Source organism: Budorcas taxicolor, chromosome 1 (assembly GCF_023091745.1).
Source record: "Budorcas taxicolor isolate Tak-1 chromosome 1, Takin1.1, whole genome shotgun sequence".
Classification (NCBI taxonomy): Eukaryota; Metazoa; Chordata; class Mammalia; order Artiodactyla; family Bovidae; genus Budorcas; species Budorcas taxicolor.
The window spans coordinates 4,117,498-4,141,296 of NC_068910.1; the positions used below are offsets into that span (position 1 = coordinate 4,117,498).

General features: G+C 49.6%; 1 protein-coding gene across 1 annotated transcript in view; it reads left to right on the forward strand.

Moving 5' to 3' along the window:
* The window catches only part of MKRN2 (makorin ring finger protein 2), a 39,320-nt gene continuing 15,521 nt past the window's right edge, over window positions 1-23,799 (forward strand). The window contains exons 1-4 of the mRNA XM_052635767.1: window positions 1-112; window positions 20,613-20,741; window positions 21,627-21,808; window positions 22,817-23,121. Of these exons, the coding sequence (XP_052491727.1) occupies window positions 87-112; window positions 20,613-20,741; window positions 21,627-21,808; window positions 22,817-23,121 (642 nt within the window). The 5' untranslated portion in view covers window positions 1-86. The remainder of the gene's footprint in view (window positions 113-20,612; window positions 20,742-21,626; window positions 21,809-22,816; window positions 23,122-23,799) is intronic.

The window sequence follows — 23,799 nt, forward strand, 5'->3', positions numbered from 1 at the left end:
GGGCAGGGCCGAGGCCGAGGCGGCGACGGCGGCGGCTGGGAGAGCTAGAGGCGGGGGCCGCACGACGGTCCTCCGATCCGACCGCCATGAGCACCAAGCAGGTCACTTGCAGGTCAGTGCGCGGCGCCGCGAGTCCTTCCCCGCGCGCGCCTCACCGCCGCGCCAGGGAAACGAGCCGGAGTGGGGCGGTGGGGAGCGGCTCTCCCGAGGTTCGGGCTCCGGCGGGGCCGGTGCCCAGGACCCGGCGGTGCGTGGCGGAGCCCCGCGGGCGCTGCGCCGGCCGCCGCACGGCTGGAAGGAGAGCGCGCTGGCGGGTCGTGCGGGCTGGGAGGTGGGCCCGAGACCTGGGGCCAAGCCGCCGCTGCGCAGCCAGGGGGCCGAGGAGGTCGTTTACAAATGGCGATACCACCCAGGTGTAGGCTCTCATCGTCGGTGAGGGCCTGCGGAAGCGGCCTTCGGTTCCTAAGTGTCTGGAGAACTCCCGTGCACAGTTAGCGAGTTGGAAGCTGCTGTGTGGGAAATAGCGTTTGCTGGAAGTTTCTTTCTTCTCCCGCGTGTCCCCAAGGCTTGTGTTGAGCAGCCTTCACAGTAACGTACTAGGCTGACTTTTATTCCTGTTTTGTAGGGCAGGGAACTCAGGCCGACAAAGGGTGAGTGAGAGCCGCCCCTTACGGAGAAACCCATTTCTGTGGAGAAATGCAGCGGTAACGGGTGGACGGGGAGTTGTAGAAAATTCAAAACCGGATGGCTCCACTGCGCCCGTTAAGTAGAAGGAGCTTGGTGTGTGTAACACCGCATTCCTCGGTAGGGATGTGGCTCGAAGGTTTGGGGGTCCTGCTCTTACTGAACCTGAAAAGTACAGCTTTTAATAGTTGGTCTGAGTTAAATCTGTGTGGGACACAATGATGGGCGGCCCCATAGTCGTGTGGTTCGATTATATGTAATGAAGAGTTTTAAGTATCATCTGTGTTACTACTTCTCTTCCTTACTATGAATCTTTGAGAAAGTGTGATGTAAGAAGTGTCCTGTTAGCATTAGTCTCTATTAACCGTTTAACCAGTTAATCCAAGGCCTATGTGCTGTTGTCAGAAATTGGCAGTTTGTGTGGATAGAAAAGAATTTCACTAGGTTATTTGTAATAGAAGGTCTTTTGTGAGCATCTGTGGGTATGTTTATGTATATTTCTGTAAACTTCCCCCTGTTGGACAGTATCTTTAATCCTTGAGGTCTGTATACCAAATTCCGGTTACCCCGCCTAAGCCGCGTCTGCATAAGGGTGCTTGTGTCTGCGCTGCTTTGTAGTAGAATCTCCCATCTGCGTGGTGTCTCATTTGACAGATGAGGAGAAGCTGTGCTCCGACTTGAAGCTTGCCCCGAACTCACATCGACCTGGAGGAACAGAAATGTAAATCAAGATTACCTTGGGGTTGTTCTTTCTATCCTAGGAGATGGCTTGATCTAAAAGCTTTGGTTCTGATTTTCCCAGATGGGAGTGTCCTGCAGGGCGTCGGTGAGAGAAACTAGAGTGGGTTGGAAGGTTGAGAAGGGATCAGTTCTGTACGAAGCGATGTTTGTTGGCGGTGCCCTGGGTGCTCTTTGAGGTTCCTTACCAGCCATGTTGCTTGTCATCCAGCAACACACACCATTCCGTGGATCACCAACCAAACCTCAGCAGTGAAGTGACTTCCAAGGTTATTCAGCTTCCAGGTGGCACATGTGGCATCAGAGTTTGTGCTCTTGTAGGTGCTCTGGCCCCCAAATAAGTTCGGGAAATGCTAAATTAAAGTTTCTTTACTGCGGGAATTTTCAAAGTTTTAAATTTGCTCATACCAAAAAGGAAAACTCATCCAAAACTATACAGTGGGACTGTGCCTAGCGGTCCAGTGCTTAAGACTTCGCCTTCCAGTAGGGGGTTCCAGTTCGATCCCTGGTTAGGGAGCTAACATTTCACATTCCTCAGGGCCGAAAATATCAGAACAGAAGCAACAGAAACAGTATTGTAACAAATTCAGTAAAGACTTTAAAATGGTCCGTGTTAAAGAAAAAAAAAGGTTACTTGCAAAGGGATGCGGAAGAGTCTGGCTTGCAAGGCCTGCCTTACCCAAGGAGAAACAGAAGACGTACTTACATAGGAAAATGGCAGTGGCAACAAGAGTGCCAGGTTACCATGAGTGCGCTAGTGATGGGAAATCTCTTCTCGCTTCAGTGCCTTATACACTGAGGTCTTATCTCCAGACATTGGCAACTTATATGAAATGTGCAAGGTTTGATTTGTTTGGGAGACCAGATCTAAAACTGGGTGGTCTCCTGTTTTTGGTTTATGTCAAGATGCAGACGGGTTTTGGTTTATGCTGCATGTCAGCAGGAACAAGTGTTTGTTTTGCTTCCATTATAATACGAGCTAAATGGTAGGATTCCCAGGCTGAAGGACAAAGACATTCCGTTTGTTGCCTGGAATGCAAGAATGGCCACTCACACCTCTGCGCTGTTGGTCAGCTCCCCTCACTCCTCAACATTCCACTCGCTCCAGAATCTCAGTCTGTCCAGAATCTCAATTTTTTGCTGATTCTTTTTTCCAAACCGTCTCCCTAGGTTTCCAGTCTGTTTTCAAAAGCCTGGTGCAGGCCTTTATCATTGCTGGGTAACCAGTTTGTTTGTCCTCCGCCTCATGTGAGAGCGGTAGGTCCCTTTGTTAATTACGGTTTCCATAGAGTCAGGCCCGGAGCTTGTGATTCATTGAAAGGCACCAACAAAATACGGGGCACCTTGCGGCCCCTGAGTGAAGGAAGCGCTTGAGCTCCAGCCTCGGGGCACCTTGCGGCCCCTGAGTGAAGGAAGCGCTTGAGCTCCAGCCTCGGGCAGCTCTGGATTCTGATTCTGGCTTCACCTGGGCTTCAGTCTCCTCACCTGTAAAATGGGGATGGCCATGCCCACCCAGCTTGGAAAAGCCCCTGGTGCTGGGAAGGATCGAGGGCAGAAGGAGAAGGGCATCAGAGGATGAGATGGCCAGACGGCATCGTCGATGCAATGGACATGAACTTGGGCAGACTCGGAGAGGTGGCAAGGGACAGGGAGGCCTGGCGTGCCGCAGTCCATGGGGTGGCAGTCAGACAAGACTGGGTGACTGAACGACAGTGCCCAACCAGTAGGGTTGGTTAAGAAATTAGATAATAACATAATCCTCAGACCACTGAGGATGTTTTAGGCTAAGCACTGACATGCAGTCTATGAAGTACTATGAATTATAATCATATTACAGACGGGAAAGGCTTGGAGATTTAAATTTTTTACTCAAGGTCGTATAGGAAGCTAACTTCACGGTCTTCCTTTAACCACCACATTGTTCTTTATTTCATCTCTACCACTCATCAGGTACGTCAAGCCTGTCGCCGTGCCTGCCGTTAGCTAAGTTCCTTCCCCTTTTTATAAAGCTTTTGTTTTTATTTATTTGGCTGCAGTGGGTCTTAGTTGCAGCACGCAGGTGCTTTAGCTGTGGCATTCGAACTCTTTGCTGTGGCATGCTGGATCTAGTTCCCTGACCAGGGATCAAACCTGGGCCCCCTGCAGTGGGGGCCCGGGCCACCAGGGGAGTCCAAATCTGCCTTCCCCCTTGATGGACCAGTTGTCACAGGCAGTACAGCTGTAAAATTTAAGCCTGTGAAAATACGTGGGAAAAGGTGCAGGAAGGTGACGCTGAGAATGCAAACTGCCCGTGTACTTGGAAGTGACTTGCAAACATGTCCTGCTAGTGGCGGGCACTATGGAAAGACCTGCACGAAACCAGGTTGGTTCTGTTTGGCTCAGCGTTCAGCCACAGCTGCTGGCGGTCCTGTAGCTGGTAGTGAACCTGATACCCCCTGCAACAGATAACAGCCGCACCATCTGAAACCATCTCTAGGGTTACCCAGGATAACAGGTGACTTCGGAGTGTCCCTGGAAAGAACCTCCCTACTCTGAGTCTCAGCTGTGCACATCCCCCTCATATACCAACAGCCCACGGTCCTCTCCAGCTCGTGTCTCCTCCTGCTCTCTAGGAAGCTGTGTGAGGGATGGCTTGGCCATCCAGAGGGTGAGCAGCTGGAAACTCGTTACAGGATATGTACCGCATGAAGGAGGCCGGGGTTAAACTTAGTATAAGCTGGATGGTGAGGAATCGCTGTGAGCAGCTGACAAAGGTGCCCTGAAGGACTGGCCGGCCGCTCCCAGGGGAGTTCTGGGTTTGTCACTGGGCAGTGGAAATGCTGACATGTGCTACAGAAACAGGACTGGACGGCTCCACTTCTTGTTTCCCGCTTGCCTTGCTTGAGGCAATGATGGAGGCTTAGAAGTTATATTTGAAACTGAATTTCAGTTTAGTCACAGAGGTGAAATGCCTTGTATGGAGTCACCAGCTTCTAAGTGAGAAAACTGGGAACTTGGGTGGTGGTGAAGTATTTTGAATTTTTGATGGAGAATATAATTAGTGCAGTTGGGAACGTGTGTTTTCCAAATAGGACTTGTGGGAGGTGGTGGTAGAATTACTCAATATAAGAGACACTTGCAGGCCCCGCTGAGCATCTCTCCACCTCTTGCTTGCTTAGCAGATGGTATCTGCCAGTCTTGCCCTGGTTCTTTGAGGAAATTTTGTCTAGTTTCTCCAAAAGAAATCATTAATGAAGCATTTGTGAGGTCTTACTTGTGTGGAACTGTTTTTGTAGCCAACTGGAACCTGTTCTCTTGCACTCTTTCAGTTCAGTTCAGTCCAGTCGCTCAGTTGTGTCCGACTCTTTGCGACCCCATGAACTGCAGCACGCCAGGCCTTCCTGTCCATCACCAACTCCCGGAGTTCACTCAAACTCACATCCATCGAGTCGGTGATTCCATCCAGCCATCTCATCCTCGGTCGTCCCCTTCTCTTCCTGCCCCCAATCCCTCCCAGCATCAGGGTCTTTTCCAGTGAGTCAGCTCTTCACATGAGGTGGCCAAAGTACTGGAGTTTCAGCCTTAGCATCATTCCTTCCAAAGAGATCCCAGGGTTGATCGCCTTCAAAATGGACTGGTTGGATCTCAAGAGTCTTCTCCAACACCACAGGTCAAAAGCATCAATTCTCTAGCGCTCAGCTTTCTTCACAGTCGAACTCTCACATCCATACATGACCACTGGAAAAACCATAGCCTTGACTAGACAGACCTTTGTTGGCAAAGTAACGTCTCTGCTTTTGAATATGTTATCTAGGTTGGTCATAACTTTCCTTCCAAGGAGTAAGCATCTTTTGATTTCCTGGCTGCAGTCACCATCTGCAGTGATTTTGGAGCCCCCCAAAATAAAGTCTGACACTGTTTCCAGTTTCCCTATTTATTTCCCATGAAGTGATGGGACCAGATGCCATGATCTTCATTTTTTGAATGTTGAGCTTTAAGCCAACTTTTTCACTCTCCTCTTTCACTTTCAAGAGGCTTTTTATTTTTAGTTCCTCTTCACTTTCTGCCATAACGTTGGTGTCATCTGCATTCCACTCTTTAGGAGTTTACTAATTCTGATAACTGGATTTGGCTCTCGTCGTTGATTTTTTTTTAACACCTTCAAAGATTACCATACTTGAGGATGGTTGGGATCTATCAGTGTTTGTTTCCTTTATATTTATTTGTTTGGCTGAGTTGGTCTTAGTTGTGGCACGCAGGATCTTCAGTTGCGGGGCGCGGGGCTTTAGTTGCTCCGCGGCGCGTGGGATCCCGGTTCCCCCACCAGGGCTTGGATCTGCGTCCCCTGTACTACAAGGCGGATTCCTAACCACTGGGCCACCCGGGAAAGTCCCGGAATTATGTCACGATGTTGAGTAGTGTTTCTCCAGAAGAGTTACCCAACTGTTGAGAAGTGTGATACGCTTTCATGTCGGGGATCCCAGAATCTCTGCTACAGCTGGTGATTGGCTAGAATGACCCATGGAACTCAACATATCGTTGTACTGAAGACAAAGGTTGATCACAGTGAGTGGTGAGGGGTCACAGCTGGACCCTAAGGGAGACAGACTCCAGTGGCATCTGGGGAACCTGAGTGCAGGCTTCCTGCCCTCACTTCCTCCCATAAAGGGTCACAGCACCCTTTTCCTCCTGCAGCAGAAACACAGGCAAGGCCATCAGAGGCTCTGTGCCCAGGCCTCTCGCCCTCTGCCTAGCGTGTTCCCAGACCAGACTCCTGGGAAAGCCGATGCGCAGAGCCAACTAGATCCTACACAGGAGACGCGCAGTGAGCGTCTCGTCACTCAGAGACCGTCTCTCGGTGTGGGGGGCCGTCTACCAGCTGGGCCCCAGGGGCTGTAGGCAGGGGCCTGCCTTCTAGGCGGGCTCAGGCCTGCTGTATTCACAATGCTTCTGCACACTTCGAAAGCCAGTATTATGAATACCAAGGTTTATTTAGGCCCTTTTTCTTTTTAATGTTTCTAACAAGAATACCCTTAGTTTGCCAGGTTCTGAGCCTTTTTTCTTTTTTTCACATAAAACTACATCCGGCCTTATAGCAAGTTACTACACAAGTCTCTGGTCTGGTGGCGGCCCCCGGGGGGTGTCGCCTGCGGAGAGCCCAGCTGACCACCTAGGCAGGACACCGCCTCAGTGTTGCCGCTTGCACCGCAGGTCCAGTCATCTTTGTAGGCTCAGAAACTAGATTCTGTTGGTGTGTTTAGAGGTGACACGTGCTACCCAGGGGCTTTCCAGGTGTCGCTTTTTATGTGAGCGACAGCTGAGCGGCTGAGCCCGCGGCCCCCAGACTCAGTGGGCACCCTTTCCACGCTTCTGGGAGGAGAGCAGCTGCCCCGTGGGCCTGGTCAGCAGGCTGCCGGTGGGGAGACGGGCAGGCGGGGAGACGGGGAGGAGCGTGCAGAGCAGGGCGGGTGGGCCTTCAGACCGTGGCTCCGCTGAGCAGCCCCGGGCTCCGGCGGGCTGAGGCGCAGCGCGCGCCTGTGCTTCCTGGCGGCCTGTCTCGCCGCTTTTGTGGTCACTGGTAAATTCACATAATAGAAAACATACCATTTTAACCATGTTTAACTGTACATGTCAGTGGCACTAAGTACCTTCATACTCTTGTACAACTTGTGCGTGTGCGTGCGTGCTCAGTTGCGTCTGACACTTTGTGGCCCCGTGGTCTGTAGCCCGCCCGGCTCCTCTGTCCATGAGATTTTCCAGGCAGGAATACTGGAGTGGGTTGCCATTTCCTCTTCCAGGAATCTTCCCTACCCAGGGATCAAACCAAGTATCCACAGCTCCTGAATTGCAGGTGGAGCTTATGGTGGCTTGAGCACCGAGCCACTGTATGGCTCACCATCATCTCTTTCTTGAATATTTTTCACTTTCCTAAACTGAAACTCTGTTCTCATAAACACTAACTCCCCATGCCCCTCCCCCCCCAACCCCTGGCATCTACCAATTTATCCTTACTTTCTGACTCTCTGAATCTGACTAGGTATTCTTGGTACCACCCCACCCCCCCAACCCCTAGCATATACCATTTTATCCTTACTTTCTGACTCTCTCAATTTGACTAGGTATTCTCGGTACCTCGTATACGTGGGAATCAAACAGTATTTGTCTGCACTGTAAATTGGGATGCATTTTTAAGGTTAAGTTAATGTATGTCCTACAAACAGATTGTACTTTCTTCCCACCCCACCCCAATGCTATACAGTAGGTTCTCATTCACCTCAGTTCAGTTGCTCAGTCGTGTCCAACTCTTTGCGACCCCGTGGACTGCTGCACACCAGGCTTCCCTGTCCATCACCAACTTCCGGAGCTTACTCAAACTCATGTCCATTGAGTCAGTGATGCCATCCAACCATCTCATCCTCTGTCGTCCCCTCTCCTCCCACCTTCAATCTTTCCCAGCATCAGGGTTTTCCAGTGAGTCAGCTCTTCACATCAGGTGGCCAGAGTATTGGAGTTTCACCTTCAGCGTCAGTCCTTCCAATAAATATTCAGGACTGATTTCCTTTAGGATGGACTGGTTGGATCTCCTTGCTATCCAGGGGACTCTCAAGAGTCTTTTCCAACACCACAGGTCAAAAGCATCAATTCTTAAGCACTCAGCTTTCTTTATAGTCCAACTCTCACATATACACACAACTACTGGAAAAACCATAGCTTTGACTAGATGAACCTTTGTCGGCAAAGCAGTGTCTCTGCTTTTTATTATGCTATCTAGGTTTGTCATAGCTTTTCTTCCAAGGAGCAAGCATCTTTTAATTTCATGGCTGCAGTCACCATCTGCAGTGATTTTGGAGCCCAGGAAAATAAAGTCTGTCACTGTTTCCATTGTTCCCCATCTATTTGCCATGAAGTGATGGGATCGGATGCTATGATATTAGTTTTTTGAATGTTGAGTCTTAAGCCAACTTTTTCACTCTCCTCTTTCGCTTTCATCAAGGGGCTCTTTAGTTCTTCTTCACTTTCTGCCATAAGGGCGGTGTAATCTGCATATCTGAGGTTATTGATATCTCTCCTTTAAATCTTGATTCCAGGGTGCTCAGGGCTGGTGCACTGGGATAACGCAGAGGGATGAGGTGGGAGGGGGGTTCAGGATGGGGAACACATGTACACCCGTGGCGGATTCATGACAATGTGTGGCAAAACCAATACAATATTGTAAGGTAAAAAAAATAAAGACTGAATAATTTTCCATTGGGGGGGGAATCTTGATTCCAGCCCAGCATTTCACATGAAGTACTCTGCATATAAGTTAAATAAACAGGGTGACAGTATACAGCTTTGACATACTCTTTTCCCAATTTAGAACCGTTCCTTTGTTCCATGTCCAGTTTCAGCTGTTGGTTCCTGACCTGCATACAGATTCTCAGGAGACAGGTCAGGTGGTCTGGTATTGCCATCTCTTCAAGAATTTTCCACAGTTTGTTGTGATCCACGCAGTCAAAGGCTTTGGCATAGTCAATAAAGAAAAAGTAGATGTTTTTCTGGAACTCTGTTGCTTTTTCTGTGATCCAGTGGATGTTGACAACTTGATCTCTGGTTCCGCTGCCTTTTATAAATCCAGCTTGACCATCCGGAAGTTCTTGCTTCACATACTGTTGAAGCCTGATTTGGAGAATTTGAGCATTACTTTGCTAGCATGTGAGATGAGTGCAGTTGTGCAGTAGGATTCTTTGGCATTGCCCTTCTTTGGGATTGGAATAAAAACTGACCTTTTCCAGTCCTGTGGGCACTGCTGAGTTGCCCAGATTTGCTGGCATATTGAGTGTAGTACTTTCACAGAATCATCTTTTAGGATTTGAAATAGTTCACCTGGAATCCCATCACCTTCACTAGCTTTGTTCATAGTGATGCTTTCTTAAGGCCCACTTGACTTTGGACCCCAGGATGTCTGGCTCTAGGTGAGTGATCACACCATCATGGTTATCTGGAGCATTAATCTGTTTTTGTATAGTGCTTCCATGTATTCTTGCCACCTCTTCTTAATATCTTCTGCTTCTGTTAGGTCCATACCATTTCTGTCCTTTATTGAGCCCATCTTTGCATGAAATATTCCCTTGGTATCTCTAATTTTCTTGACGAGATCTCTAGTCTTTCCCATTCTATTGTTTTCCTCTGTTTCTATGCACTGATCACTGAGGAAGGCTTTCTTATCCCTCCTTGCTACTCTTTGGAACTCTGTATTGAGATGGGTATAGCTTCCATTTTCCCTTTTGCATTTAGCTTCTCTTCTTTTCTCAGCTATTTGTAACGCCTCCTCAGACAACCATTTTGCCTTTCGCATTTCTTTTTCTTAGGGATGATCTTGATCACTGCCTGCTGTACAGTGTCACAAACCTCCGTCCATAGTTCTTCAGGCACTCTATCAGATCTAATCCCTTGAATCTATTTGTCACTTCCACCGTATAATCGTAAGGGATTTAATTTAGGTCATACCTGAATGGTCCAGTGGTTTTCCCTACTTTCTTCAATTTAAGTCTGAATTTGGCAATAAGGAGTTCATGATCTGAGTCACAGTCAGCTCCCGGTCTTGTTTTTGCTGACTGTATAGAGCTTCTCCATCTTTGGCTGCAAAGAATATAGTCAGTCTGATTTTGGTGTTAGCCATCTGGTGACGTCCATGTGTAGAGTCTTTTCTTGTGTTGTTGCAAGAGAGTGTTGGCTATGACCAGTGCATTCTCTTGGCAAAACTCTGTTAGCCTTTGACCTGCTTCGTTTGGTACTCCAAGGCCAAATTTTCCTGTTACTCCAGGTATCTCTTGATTCTACTTTCGCATTCCAGTCCCCTGTGATGAAAAGGACATCTTTTTTGGGTGTTAGTTCTAGAAGGTCTTGTAGGTCTTCATAGAACCCTTCAACTTCAGCTTCTTCAGCATTACTGGTTAGGGCATGGGCTTGGATTACTGTGATACTGAATAGTTCGCCTTGGAAATGAGCAGAGCTAATTCCGTCATTTTGGAGGTTGAACCCAAGTACTGCCTTTCGGACTCTTTTGTTGACTATGAGGGCTACTCCATTTCTTCTAAGGGATTCTTGCCCGCAGCAGTAGAATGGTCACCTGAGTTAAATTCACGCGTTCCCGTCCATTTTAGTTCACTGATTCATAAAATGTCGATACTCAGTCTTGCCATCTCCTGTTTGACCACTTCCAGTTTGCCTTGATTTACGGACCTAACGTTCCAGGTTCCAATGCAATATTGTTCTTTATAGCATCGGACTTTACTTCCATCACCAGTCACATCCACAACTGGGCATTGTTTTTGCTTTGGCTCCATCCCTTCATTCTTTCTGGAGTTATTTCTTCACTCTTCTCCAGTAGCATATTGGGCACCTACTGACCTGGGGAGTTCATCTTTCAGTGTTCTATCGTTTTGCCTTTTCATGCTGTTCATGGGGTTCTCAAGGCAAGAATACTGAAGTGGTTTGCCATTCCCTTCCAATGGACCACATTCTGTCAGACCTTCCACCATGACCTGTCCGTCTTGGGTGGCCCCACATGGCATGGCTTAGTTTCACTGAGTTAGACAAGCCTTGTGGTCCATGTGATCAGTTTGGTTAGTTTTCTATGATTGTGGTTTTCATTCTCTTTGCTCTCTGATGAATAAGGATAAGAGGCTTATGGAAGCTTCCTGATGGGAGAGACTGACTGAGGGGGGAGACTGGGTCTTGTTCTGATGCGTGGGGCCAGGATCAGTTCAGTTCACTCGCTCAGTCCTGTTCAACTCTGTGGCCCCGTGGACTCCAGCACACCAGGTCTTCTTATCCATCACCAACTACCAGAGCTTGCTCAAACTCATGTCCCTGAGTCGGTGATGCCATCTAATCATTCATCCTCTGTTGTCCCCTCTCCTCCCGCCTTCAATCTTTCCCAGCATCAGGGTCTTTTCCAGTGAGTCAGCTCTTCACATCAGGTGGTTAAAGTATTGGAGCTTCAGCTTCAGTATCAGTGCTTCCAGTGAATATTCAGGGTTGATCTCCTTTAGGATGGACTGGTTGGATCTTCTTGCAGTCCAAGGGACTCTCAAGAGTCTTCTCCAACAGCACAGTTCAAAAGCAGCAATTCTTTGGAGCTCAGCTTTCTTTATAGTCCAACTCTCACATCCATACATGACTACTGGGAAAACCATAGCTTTGACTAGACTAGCTTTGACTTTGTCAGCAAGGTACTGTCTCTGCTTTTTAATAAGGGGCCATGCTCAGTAACTCTTTAATCCAGTTTTCTGTTGCCGGGCAGGGCGGTGTTCTCTCCATGTTTGGCCTGAGGTCAAGCTGTCAGCCACCGCCTCTGCTCCTGGACTCTCCCGGGCGAGTCTGGCTCCGTCTCTTGTGGGGTCACTGCTCCCGTCCCCTGGTCCTGGTACACTCGGTTTTCTTAGTGCCCTGCGAGAGTCTGTTTCCCCAGTCCTGTGAAACTTCGTAATCAAGTCCCACTGGCCTCCGAAGTCAGATTGCCTGGGGGTTCTAGGCTGCTCAGTGGCTCTGTGGTGGGGCTGGTACAGTGGTGGTCTCCTCCAAGAGGGCTTATGCCACACGCCGCGTGACCCAGGGCTGCTGCAGAGCCCCTGTGCGGCAGGCCACTGCTGACCCTTCCTCCACAGGAGACACTCAGACACTGAGAGGCAGGTGTGGCTGGTCTCTGGGGCCTCGTGGCCTGGTGCGCACACGGTTTTGTTTGAGCCCTGCGAGCATCTCCAGTGGGTATGGGGTTTGATTCTAAACGCGATTTTGCCCCTTCTATCATCTTGCTGGGGCTTCGCCTTTGTCCTTGGGTGTGGGGTATCATTTTTTGTTGGGATCCAGCATTCTCCTGTGGATGCTTGTTCAGCAGCAAGTTGCAGTTTTGGAGTTCGTGCAGGAGGAGGTGAGCACACGTCCCTCTACTCTGCCGTCTTGAAGACAGTGTTGGGTTCGCGTTAGTTACCTGTTCTGTATGTGGTGGTGCGTGTATGTCAGTCCTAGTCTCCGGATTTACCCCTCCCCTCTTGCTGTTCATACGATTGTTCTCTGCATCTGTTTCTCTATCTCTACTTTGTAAATAGGTTCAGCTGCACCATTTTTTTCTAGATTCCACAGATATGTATTAGTATATGATGTTTATTTCTCCTTTTCTGACTTCTTCCTGTCCGTGTGGCTGTCTCTGGGCTCGTCCACTTCTCTGCCCTTGGTCTGCTGTGCCTGTGAGCCACGCCTATATATGTCTTAGTATATGATGTTTATTTCTCCCTCTCTGGCTTCTTCCTGTCCGTGTGGCTGTCTCTGGGTCCGTCCACTTCTCTGCCCCTGGTCTGCTGTGCCTGTGAGCCACGCCTTTCCCTGCCTGTCTGCTGACGGGTGTCTGCGCTGCTCTTTAAATGGCGCTGCTGTGGATATTGGGGTGCATGCACCTCTTTTCAAATTAGTGTTCTGGGTAAAAAAAACTTTTTATTTAAATATACCTAGGAGTGGAATTCGGAGAAGACAGTGGCACCCCTCGCCAGTCCTCTTGCCTGGAAAATCCCATGGACGGAGGAGCCTGGTGGGCTGCAGTCCGTGGGTAGCGAAGAGTCGGGCACGACTGAGCGACCTAGCAGCAGCAGCAGCAGCAGGGGCGGAATTGCTGGTTCTCTTTCTAGTTAGTTGGGAAATCTCCACGCTGTTCACCACACCGGCTGCACCAACTTACATTCTTAGCAACGGTGCCGGAGCGTTCCCTTTTCTCCACATCCTTGCCAGCATTTGTTATTTGTGTCCTTTTTTATGATAGCTGTTCGGAGTGGTGTGAAGTGATCTTGTGGTTTTGATTTCCCTAATGAGTAGCGATGTTGAGCATCTTTTCACATGCCTCTTGGTTATCTGCATGTCCTCTTTGGAAAAAATGTCTACTCAGGTTTTCTGCCCATCTTTTTAAAATCATGTTGTTTGTTTGATGTTGAGTTGTATGAACTGTGTATATATTTTGGATATTTACCCCTTATCAGTCAAATCATTTACAAATGTTTTCTCCCATTCCGTAGGTTGTCTTTCCATTCTGTTGGTGTTTTCTTTTGCTGTGCAAATCTTCATGTTTCATTAGGTACCATTTGTGTATGTTTGTTTTTGCTTCCTTTGCTTTAGGAGACAGATCCCCAGAAATATTGCTGTGGTTTATGTCAAGGAATGTTCAGCCTGTGTTTTCCTCTAGTCTTATGGTTTCCAGTCTTACATTTAGGTCTTTAGTCCATCTTGAGTTTGTGTTTGCGTGTGGTGTTGACCAGACGGCCCCAAGCATGTTTTTGAGAGTAGCAGTTCTCTCAGGTCAGGGCCCCCACGTTGGGAAGCACCACACAGTGAAGCTGTCAGGAAAGCATGTGGTGGGTTGGAGGGGGTGGGATGGTCTCTTGGTCCCGCCAGGACTCGTCTGGCCGTGGAGGAAGGTGGGCCATCACCGTTGGGTGCAGTGAAAGCTGGGGCGCAGCGCTGCAGACAAGGCCGTGGTTTGACCAGAGGCAGAGTGACCGGAAAGTCAGTTTCGGGAAGAAGAGGTCTGGGCTCCCCTGCCCAGCAATTAGATCTTCTCTAAGCCTCCCACCTCTCTGAGCCTCAGCTTTCCTGTCGGCATCATGGGTATAGAGCTGGTACTCCAGGGTAGTGTCAGGATTAAGTGAGATGGAGAAGCGAAAGTGCTAGACAGAGTCTCAGTGAAGGTGCTGCTCCTTGAACCTGTTGTAGTTTTCCTTCCTGTTGTATTTCTGGAAACTTGTTCAGAGAGGGAAGGCCCCCTTTGCCACAGTTAAGAAGAATCACTCTTTCAAAAAGATACATTGTCACAGCCTTCCCGGGGAGGGGAGAAATGGGCAGTGCTCCACGCTGCCAAGTTGAGAGCTGGCGTGGGTCTTGGGAGCCTTCCACTCTGTCTGCTTTTGTGCCTGAAGTTAAAACGTGGGTTCACAGATGAAGCCCCTTTCAGAGCACCTTCCTGATGAGTTCCTCACCGACTTCTCCAGCCTCTCTAGTCTGTGTGCCCCCTGCGGCTCCGTAGCCCTTCTGGAAAAGGCCTGGGAAGGGGTCATGTCTTTCAGCCCCTTGTCCCTTACTGGGGGCACACTGGTCAGTAAAGCTGGCGCGGTCTGGCCGTGACCCTCCCGTCCGTCTCAGCAGGCCTGCTGTGCCCTCAGGCGGCTCCCCTGTCTGCCTTCCTGTCTCTTCTCGGAAGAGACACGGCCTCCTGCCGCCCATGGCAGCCCTGCGCTCTGCACACTGCTTCGCACAGCCCCCTGGGTCCTCCCCGCCTCGGTCCTATGCCTCCTCAGCCCTGTGCGTGCATTGTGGTAAGGCACGGGTCCGTCTTGTAACTGTCAGCTTAATCGTCAGTGTTTTTTTACTAAACTTTAATAAGAGCTGACTCTTTTAAAGAGGTGAATGACTGCAGCCATGCGATTAAAACACGCTTGCTGCTTGGAAGTAAAGCTGTAACCAACCGTATTAAAAAGCAAAGACGTTACTTTGCCAACGAAAGTCCCATCTAGTAAAAGCTATGGTTTTTCTACTGGTCATGTTTGGATGTGAGTGTAGGACTGTGAAGAAAGCAGCGCCAAAGAATTGATGAGAGTCCCTTGGACTGCAAGGAGATCCAACCAGTCCATCCTAAAGGAGATCAGTCCTGCATATTTATTGGAAGAACTGATGCTGAAGCTGAAACTCAAAAACTTTGGCCACCTGATGCAAAGAACTGACTCATTGGATAAGACCCTGATGCTGGGGAAGATTGAAGGCAGGAGGAGAAGGGGATGACAGAGGATGAGATGGCTGGATGGCATCACCGACTCGATGGACATGAGTTTGGGTGAACTGCGGGAGTTGGTGATGGACAGGGAGGCCTGGCGTGCTGCGTCCATGGGGTCACAAAGAGTCGGACACGACTGAGGGACTGAGCTGAATCAGAGGTGAACTTTGGGGGTTGGGTGAGATAGGTATTATACTGAGCGTTTATGTTTGTTTTTTTTAAACACACTCTCCCCAGTATTCGATATTTTTATAATTTTAAAAAACTAAAATAACCATCGTTTACTCTTACAGAAGTAGTATATATTCATGGTAGAAACACCTTTCTGCATTTTTGAAATGCAAACACGTGTGTGTGTGAGAGCATACTGTATGATCTAAAGTCTGTGGTAAAATGTCCGTAACACACTTTCCCGTCTTAGCCGAGTCTCAGTGCCGTGGCTGGCGCATTCGCGCGCTCGTGCGCCCATCTCCCCCATCCACCTCCAGGACTCTCCCAACCCCAAACCGAAGCCGGAACCCCAAGCCCTTTCGACACTTCACTCCTGCATCTGCCTCCCCAGCCCCTGGCACCGCCGTTCCACTTTTCTCTGAGTTTGACAGTGCTGAGCACCTCGTGGAGGTGGAATTCTGTGGTGCTTGTCTTCTGTGTCTGAAGGCCTTCCATGTTGCAGCAACGGTCAGGCTTTCCTTCCTTGCATGTGCAGATACATGTTGTTTTTATCCATTCGTCCACGAGGGAACACTTGGATTGTTTCAGCTTTTATCTATTGTGAATCATGTGGGGTGTACAAATACTTGAGTTCTTGTTTCCAGTTCGTCTGTGTATATACCCAGGAGGGGAATTGCTGAGTCATATGGCAATTCTACTTTTAATTTTTTGAGGAATCACTGTACTGTTTTGCATAGTGATGACTGCACCATTTTACTGTATATTCTGTTTTGTTATACACTTGTTTCAGTTAATACGCTTCAGTTTTCCATGTCAATGAATTATCTGATATCTAGTCTGTATGCGTCTGTACCTGGATTTCCTCATTTGTCCCACAGATTTTTTTCCCGTTTTCACCGAGTACTTTATTAAACAATGTATTCACTGTTTTATTCCACTTTGTTGTTGAGTCACTGAAGTCATGTCTGAGCGTTCTGCAACCACATGGACTATAGCCCACCAGGCTCCTCTGTCCATGGGATTTCCCGGGCAAGAATACTGAAGCAGGTTGCCATTTCCTTCTCCAGGGCCACAGGTGTTTTTTGGAGCTGCTTTGTCCAAACCAGAATATAATCCAGGACCAAATATTGCATCGGTTATTGCATACCTTACATTCTGTCTGCTAAGCTAGTGCAGTCTACTTCTTTTTAAATTTTCTTTTGACAGCTTTATTGAAGTGTAATTTTCATGCCATTTATAGGGACTGTGTCTGCATGTAGGCTGTATAAGCTGTATAGTAGTCTGTAGAAGGACCGTTCTGTCCCTGTAGATGCGCCCCTTTACACCACACGTAATGAATTCATGCAGCGGGTGGCCTTTTGTGTCTGCCTTATTTCACTTGCTGTGATGTGTTCGCCCTCATCCTTGTAGCACGCGTCATTGCTTATCCCTTTTTATTGCCAGATAATACCCCACTGTGTGGATGTCTTACAGTTTGTTTATCCCTTCACCACTTGGAATTGTCAGAGTTCTCACTCTAACTATTATGAATAACATGAATAACGTTGCTGTGAATGTTCCTGTCCAAGTATTTGAACATGTTTTCATCTTTCTTGGGTAGACAGGGTCAACACCTAGGAATGGAATTGCTGAGTCCTGTGGTAAATTTATGTTTAAGTTTTAAGAAACTGCCAAACTGTTTTCCAAACCAAGGCCCTCTCCCCTTACTCTTTTCCCATGACACTCGCTTGGTAGAGACCTGCCCCGCATGCCGCCTCTTCTTTTGTTTTTACCTGGTTGCTTTATCATGAAGTCTTTTAGTTTGTTCCCAGTCCTCCTGAATTTCCTATAAACTCAAAGATCTGCAGCTTTGGGTTTTCTTGAACTTTTAATTTTGTGTCTTGGTATAACCGATTAACAGAGCTGTAACTGTTTCAGGTGGACAGGGAAGGGATCAGTCATGCATGTATGTGGATCCCTTCTCCCCCAAGCCCCGCTCCTATCCAGGCTGTCACATAGCATTGAAGAGTTTCGTGCGCTATCCAGTAGGTCCCTGTTGGTTATCCATTTAAGACGCAGCAGTGTGTACACGGCCATCCCAAACTCCCTGACTGTTCCTTCCCCTCAGCAACCATAAGTTCATTTTCTAAGTCTGTGAGTTTCTGTTTTGTAAGTTCATTTGTATAATTTCTTTTTAGATTCCACATATAAGGGCTGTCACGTGGCATTTCTCCTTCTCTGTCTGATGACTGCACTCAGTAGGATGCCCCCGGGCCCGTCCACGGCTGCTGTAAATCGTGTCCTGTCGTTCTCTCTCGGTGGCTGAGCCACAGCCCTTGGTCTGCGTGCGCCGCGTTTCTTTCTCCTGCCGATGGGCATTCAGGGGCTCCCCTGTCTTGGCTGCTGTAAGCCGGGCTGCAGTGAACACTGGGGTGCTCGTATCCTTTTGGGTCATGTTTTTACCCGTCGGTGCATGCCCAGGAGTGGGGTTTCAGGGTCAGATGGTAGCTCTATTTTTAGTTTTTTAAGGAACCTTTGCACTGTTCTCTGTAATGGCTGTACCACCAACAGGGTAGGAGGGTGCCCTTCTCATCATACCCTCTCCAGCAGTTATTGTTTGTGGATTTTTCTTCATGATAGCCATTCTGGCGGATGTGAGATCTCATTGTAGTTTTGACTTGCGTTTCTTGAATGATTAGTGATACTGAACATCTTTTCATGTGCCTGTTGGCCGTCTGTGTGTCTTTGGAGAAATGTCTGTTTAGGCCTTCTCCCCATTTGTTGAGTGAGTTGATTGCTTTGACACTCTGAAGCAGCATGAGCTGTTTGTACACATTTTGATCGTGACTGATGCCTTGTGTATCGCATCATTTGCAAATATTTCTCCCAATCTGTGAGTTGTGTTTTCGTTTTGTTTATAGTTTCCGTTGCTGTGGCAAAGCTTTTGAGTTTGAGTTGGTCCCACTTGTCTATTTTTGTTTTCATTTTGATTATTCTGGGAGATGGGTGAGAAAAAGATGTTGCTGTGATTGATTGCACAGAGTGTTCTGCCTGTGTTTTCCTCTAGGAGTTTTCCAGTATCTGGTCTCATTTAGGTCTTTAATCCTGTTTGACCTTATATGGAGTTAAAGAATGACCTGTGGTCATTTTTTTGCACATGGTTGTCCAGTTTTCCCAGCACCATTTGTTGAAGAGACTGTCTTTCCAGCATTGTGTGGTCTTACTCCTTTGTCATAGATCGGTTGACCATAGGTGCGTGGGCTTCTTTCTGGGTGTTCTGTCCTGGTCCATTGATGTATATTTCTCGTTTTGTGCCAGTACCATACTGTTTTGATGACTGTAGCTTTGTAGTGTAGTCTGAAGTCCGGGCACCTGATTCCTCCAGCTCTGTTTTTCTTTCTCAGGATTGCTTTGACTGTCTGGGGTCTTTTGTGTCTACATACAGATTCTGAGATTTTTGTTCTATTTCTGTGAAAAATGCCATTGGAAATTTGATAGGGATTGCATTGAATCTGTAGATTGCCTTGGGGAGTATAGTCATTTTGACAATATTGCTTCTTCAGTCCACAAACATGGGATATTTTTCCGTCTGTCTTCTTACAGTCTTTGGAGTACTTTTGTCTCCCTAGGTAGGTTTATTCCTAGGTATGTTATTCTTTGAGGTGTAGATCCGCAGTTTTGTTGGATTCAAGTTTAAGTGTTTTTGCCTAGGATGCGTGGCAGTTTCGTTGTATACTTCATTCACATTGGGTACCATCAGCAGACTTAGTTGTTTTTTTTTTCGTGTGTATACTGGGTCCAGCATCATTTGTTGAATTACCTTGACACCTTTATCAAAAGTCAGTCACTGTATACGTGCGATTCTATTTATTGGCTCTTAAAAGAGCCTCCCTCCGCCTCCTTGAACTGCAGTGTCTGCCTCTTCGTGTCAGCAAGACCGCGGGGCCCCGCTTGGGGTCGCCCTCCCTGCTCCGGGCCCAGCTATGCCTCGCGGCGGGAGGCCGGGCTTGGCGCCTTTGTTTGCCTCCGCGGCCCAGTCTGGTGTTACCTTTTGTCCACGTTGAAAGCAGTTGTTTGATGTGTTTTGTCCTGTGTCCTAGTGTTTCACAGTGGAGGGACAAGTTCCATGCTCCTCCTGGCTGGAAGCAGAAATCTCTTTCCTCTTCTTGTACTTCAGTTTGGACAGTTTCCGTTGCTTTGTCTTCAAGTTTTCTGAGATTGTGTTAGGTAGTGCTATTTTGCCGTCATGGTGTAACTGTCATTTCTCATTTGGTTCATATGTTGTGGAAGTTCATTCGGTTCTGTGTTGTGCTGTCCATTTCTCCTCATGCTGTTTTTGCGCTTCTCTTAAACCCTTCAGCATACTGAGCATAGCCTGTGATGGCTGTAATTAAAGTCTTGGTCTCCTGAGTCTGCCACCTGCCATTCCTGTTACTGACTGTTCGCCTGGTTGTGGGTCACATTTTCCTGCTTTTGGGTATATCCAGTGATTTTTGATTGCCAAACGTTGTGTTTTTGAGCATTTAGATTTTATTCTCCTCCCTCACAGAATGTTAAAGTTTGTTTTAACTGCCAGTAAGTTATTTGCTGTCATCTAGCTCGTTTTGGAGCTTTTCTGTCTCTTTCTGAACGTTACTGGGGCAGACCTAAAGTCTCTCCGTTTGAGAGTGAGTTTGCCCTTAATGCCAAAGTGCCTCCGTGCTCCGGCGGGACGGAGCCAGGATGCCTCGCTGTGGCTCCTTCAGGCCCGACTGGGACGGCCCGCGGATGCTCCTCTGTGCCTGTCTCGGCGCTGCCCTCGGCACGGTTTAGTAGGGCAGGTCGTGTTAGCTTTGTTTCACAGGTGAAGGTAGCAAGGCCCGCCAAAGCTGGTTTTGCGCTGATGGCTGACACCGCTGGGGCTCGAGCCCAGGTCTCTGACTTCTGCACAGCAGACCCTTTAACTCCGTGAGGACAGAGCAGGCCTTCAGCATGTGCTTTCTCGGTTAGGAGGCTCACATTTTACGCGGGGAACGTTTCTTAAATCAAGAGGATGTTTGGAGGATGAAATATGTGGGATCATGTTTCTTCTCGAAACGCTGCCACAGAAATAGCTATGGTGTGTCTAAAATCACTGTGTCTTCGAGTCAAGGACACGGGGCATCTCCAGTGCCCACTTAACACATAGTGTATGGAGAGTGTGTGTGTGTGTACTCGGTTCAAGAATACAGTGATGTGGAAAGTAAAGTGTGCCTCTAAAAGCCCTGTGCCTCTGCTTTCTCTCCAGGTATTTTATGCACGGTGTGTGTCGGGAAGGAAGCCAGTGCCTGTTCTCACACGACTTGGCGAACAGCAAGCCATCCACCGTCTGCAAATACTACCAGAAGGGCTGCTGCGCCTACGGGGCTCGTTGCAGGCAAGAGCCGCGCCTGTGCCGGCTGCTACGCGGAGCTCACGGGGCCCTAAATCCTTCATCTGAACCTTGGGTCTTGATGAGGGGAGAACCTAAAAAGGAGTGTGCCAAAATAATTCAGAAACCTCAAACTTAGTGCCCTACAGACAACTTTAATTTTCCAAAGTCACTTTCAGGCCCGCTCTTATGAGTCTGTAACTATAGATTTGCAGTCACAGTATACCCAAGATTTTATGTCTTGCTTTTTCTTAATAACATGTCATAAGCTCTTCGCAGTGCTGCCACTGTTGCGTGCTAACTGCGATTTTATAACCTTCCATGATGTTGATGTCCCATCATTCAGCTCGTCCACATTAGCTACTTTTGGAGACGTGAGTGGCGTCCAACTTTGTGGGTGAGCGCGCACGCAGCAGCATTGATGCGCGCGTGGTCTTCATTTGAATCCACCGTCCGTAGGTGCCTTTCCCTGGGCGCGCAGAGAGCGGCTGCTCTGCCTCCTGGACTGGGAGCGCCCTCTGTCCCTCCCTGAGTTCCCGGGACGCGGGCACTCGGCCCGCCCTGCTCTGCTCCCGCCAGCGGGCGCCCCCAGGAGTCCAGGGAACAGCCAGCATCTCCTGGCGGGTCGGGCTCTTGCATGGTCTGGGCAGCACGTCCGTCCCACTCGAGCTCCACAGGGCACTCAGTGGAAGTAATAGACAGCAGTGTACCACCCACTCTGAATTGCCAGGCAGTTCTTTCCAATTGGTAAGAGTTTTATCGATTAAAGTACAGGAGATTGTCTCCCCGTCCATGTGCACAGATGGGGCAGAAGCGGACGGAGCCTTTGCGGCCTGGGGCGGGTGAGGCGTGTGGGGGGGGCTCCTGATCCTCTGCGTGTGTCTTGTCCAGGTATGATCACACAAGGCCCTCTGCTGCGGCTGGTGGGGCCATCGGCACTGTGCCCCATGGGGTGCCCTCCCCGGCTTTCCACAGTCCTCGCCCTGCTTCTGAGCTCACTGCGTCGATCGTGAAGACTAACTTACACGAGCCTGGGAAACGTGAAAAGAGGACGTTGGTACTGAGAGACCGAAGTGAGTGGGCACGGCCCTGTCTCTCCTTTGAGCAGCACCCTCGTGTCCTGGGCTTCCCTGTCAGGGGGCCCCTCAGCACCTACCCAGAGCCCCCTGACAGCAGCCTGCCCTGCTGCAGGGCGCTCGGGCCACATGTCTGGGCTCGTGCCCGTGGTGGGGAAGGGACGCTGCTGGCACCGCTTGGGGTGCTGGCCCCGCTCTGAGAGGCCGCAGGCTGCTCATCGCAAAGCTCCGCGTGTTGATGAAGCGCGTTTCACTGCCGTCTCCGCTGGTTCACAGTCTCAGTCCTCAACGCTGAGCCAGTTGCACTTTCAGAAACAGAACAGCCCGCCGCGGTTTGGGAAGTGGTCTATGCCCTGGAACAGGGTTTGCCTGGGTCAGAGACTACAAACGGTAGTTGTTTTATTGGCTGGTTCTCACCAGGTAAAGGAGTTTCTACTTCTGGAAATTGTTCAGCATAAGATAGGCAGATACTGTACTAAGCAAACAGGTCCATCCCAAAGCTACCCGCTCTGGGGAGGTTAGGAGCATGTGCCAGGGCGGCGGCGGCTCCTGGCTGAGAGGTGGGCGGTGGCTGAAGGGCAGGAATCTGCCCTGGGTCCTCCGTCTCCTCACCGTAGAGCGACTGGAGAAGAGGGAGTCCCTGCGGTTCTGTTGACATCATTCCGGATTCCGTTCGACTTTCTTTTTTTTTGAGTGTAACTGGTCCATGTGTTGATATTTCCATACTTGCCGTTTTTAAAAAGCAACTTTCACATTCTTTTATATAAATATATCACCGTCTGCTTTGCTGTTTCCCTATGTTGCCAATTATGGCTTTTTGGTTTTTATTACAATTCTAAGTAATATCACTCTGAACATTTTCCCCTCTGGCCTTTGTTTTTTTCCATACATTTCCAAGGGTGAAACTCCCAAAGTCAGGGTTCATCTGTCAGGTTTTGACTGATGGCTTCCCAGAAAGGTGGGGCCAGGGTTCACGAGTGTGTGCGCTGTGCGTTTTCTCTTCAGATCTCTCCGGCATGGCTGAAGACAAGAGCTGCCCCAGCATGGGGAGTGGTCCTGGGGGCTGCAGCGACGCGCAGAGCGGCCCCGAGCTGAGGCCACACTCCTACCTGGACGCCATCCGGAGCGGCCTGGACGACCTGGAGGCCAGCAGCTCGTATGGCGGCGGGCAGCAGCTGTGCCCCTACGCGGCCACTGGGGAGTGCCGCTTTGGGGACGCGTGCGCCTACCTGCACGGGGAGGTGTGCGAGATCTGTAGGTTACGCGTCCTGCACCCCTTCGACCCCGAGCAGAGGAAAGCTCACGAGAAGGTATAGCGCCCAGCTTTACGTGAACGCGTCTGAAGGAGCGGGTTGCGGGGGAGGGGGGGGGGGGGGGTGCACTAGGTGACGAAACCCTTGGCAGCTCTGTCCGTGTCTTTCTGCCAGTAACTCCTGCATCCTGGGCCTGGCCAGCCAGGCCAAGCCCCGGCGAGAGTGAGGCACCCGCTGCTGGAGGGACTGGCAGGGCCGGGGGCTCCAGCGTCTTCTGGCGGCCTCCGCTCAGCACAGGCTGTGGAGGGGGGCTGCTCCCCTCCCCCCACCATCTCCAGTGGGTGAGGGGGGATTGCGCCCCCCGCCGTCTCCAGGGGGTATGGCGGTGAGCGCCGATGAGAAGCTGCCCTCCCCCGGGGATGCAGTGTCCCGTGTGCCTGTGGGTTCGGCTCGTGTGCGTCCACCGTGCCAGGGCCTGGGTCTGCGTATCCTTCACGTTGACGCCGGTGCCTGGTATGTGGTGCTGCACCGGGACGTGTTCACCTGCTTCCTGAGTGGAGGGGCGTGTCCTGGGAGGAAGTGATGCTACCGACCTCCGACCCTGGCCTGTCAGCCCAATGTTTTAGGTTAAGAATTGTTCACCATGTCTGGTATTGGTGTGGGGCAGGGCAGTGCCCAAGGGGACAGGACACCAGGGTCCCAGTCCTGGCAACCTCTGTGACCCCACATCAGCCC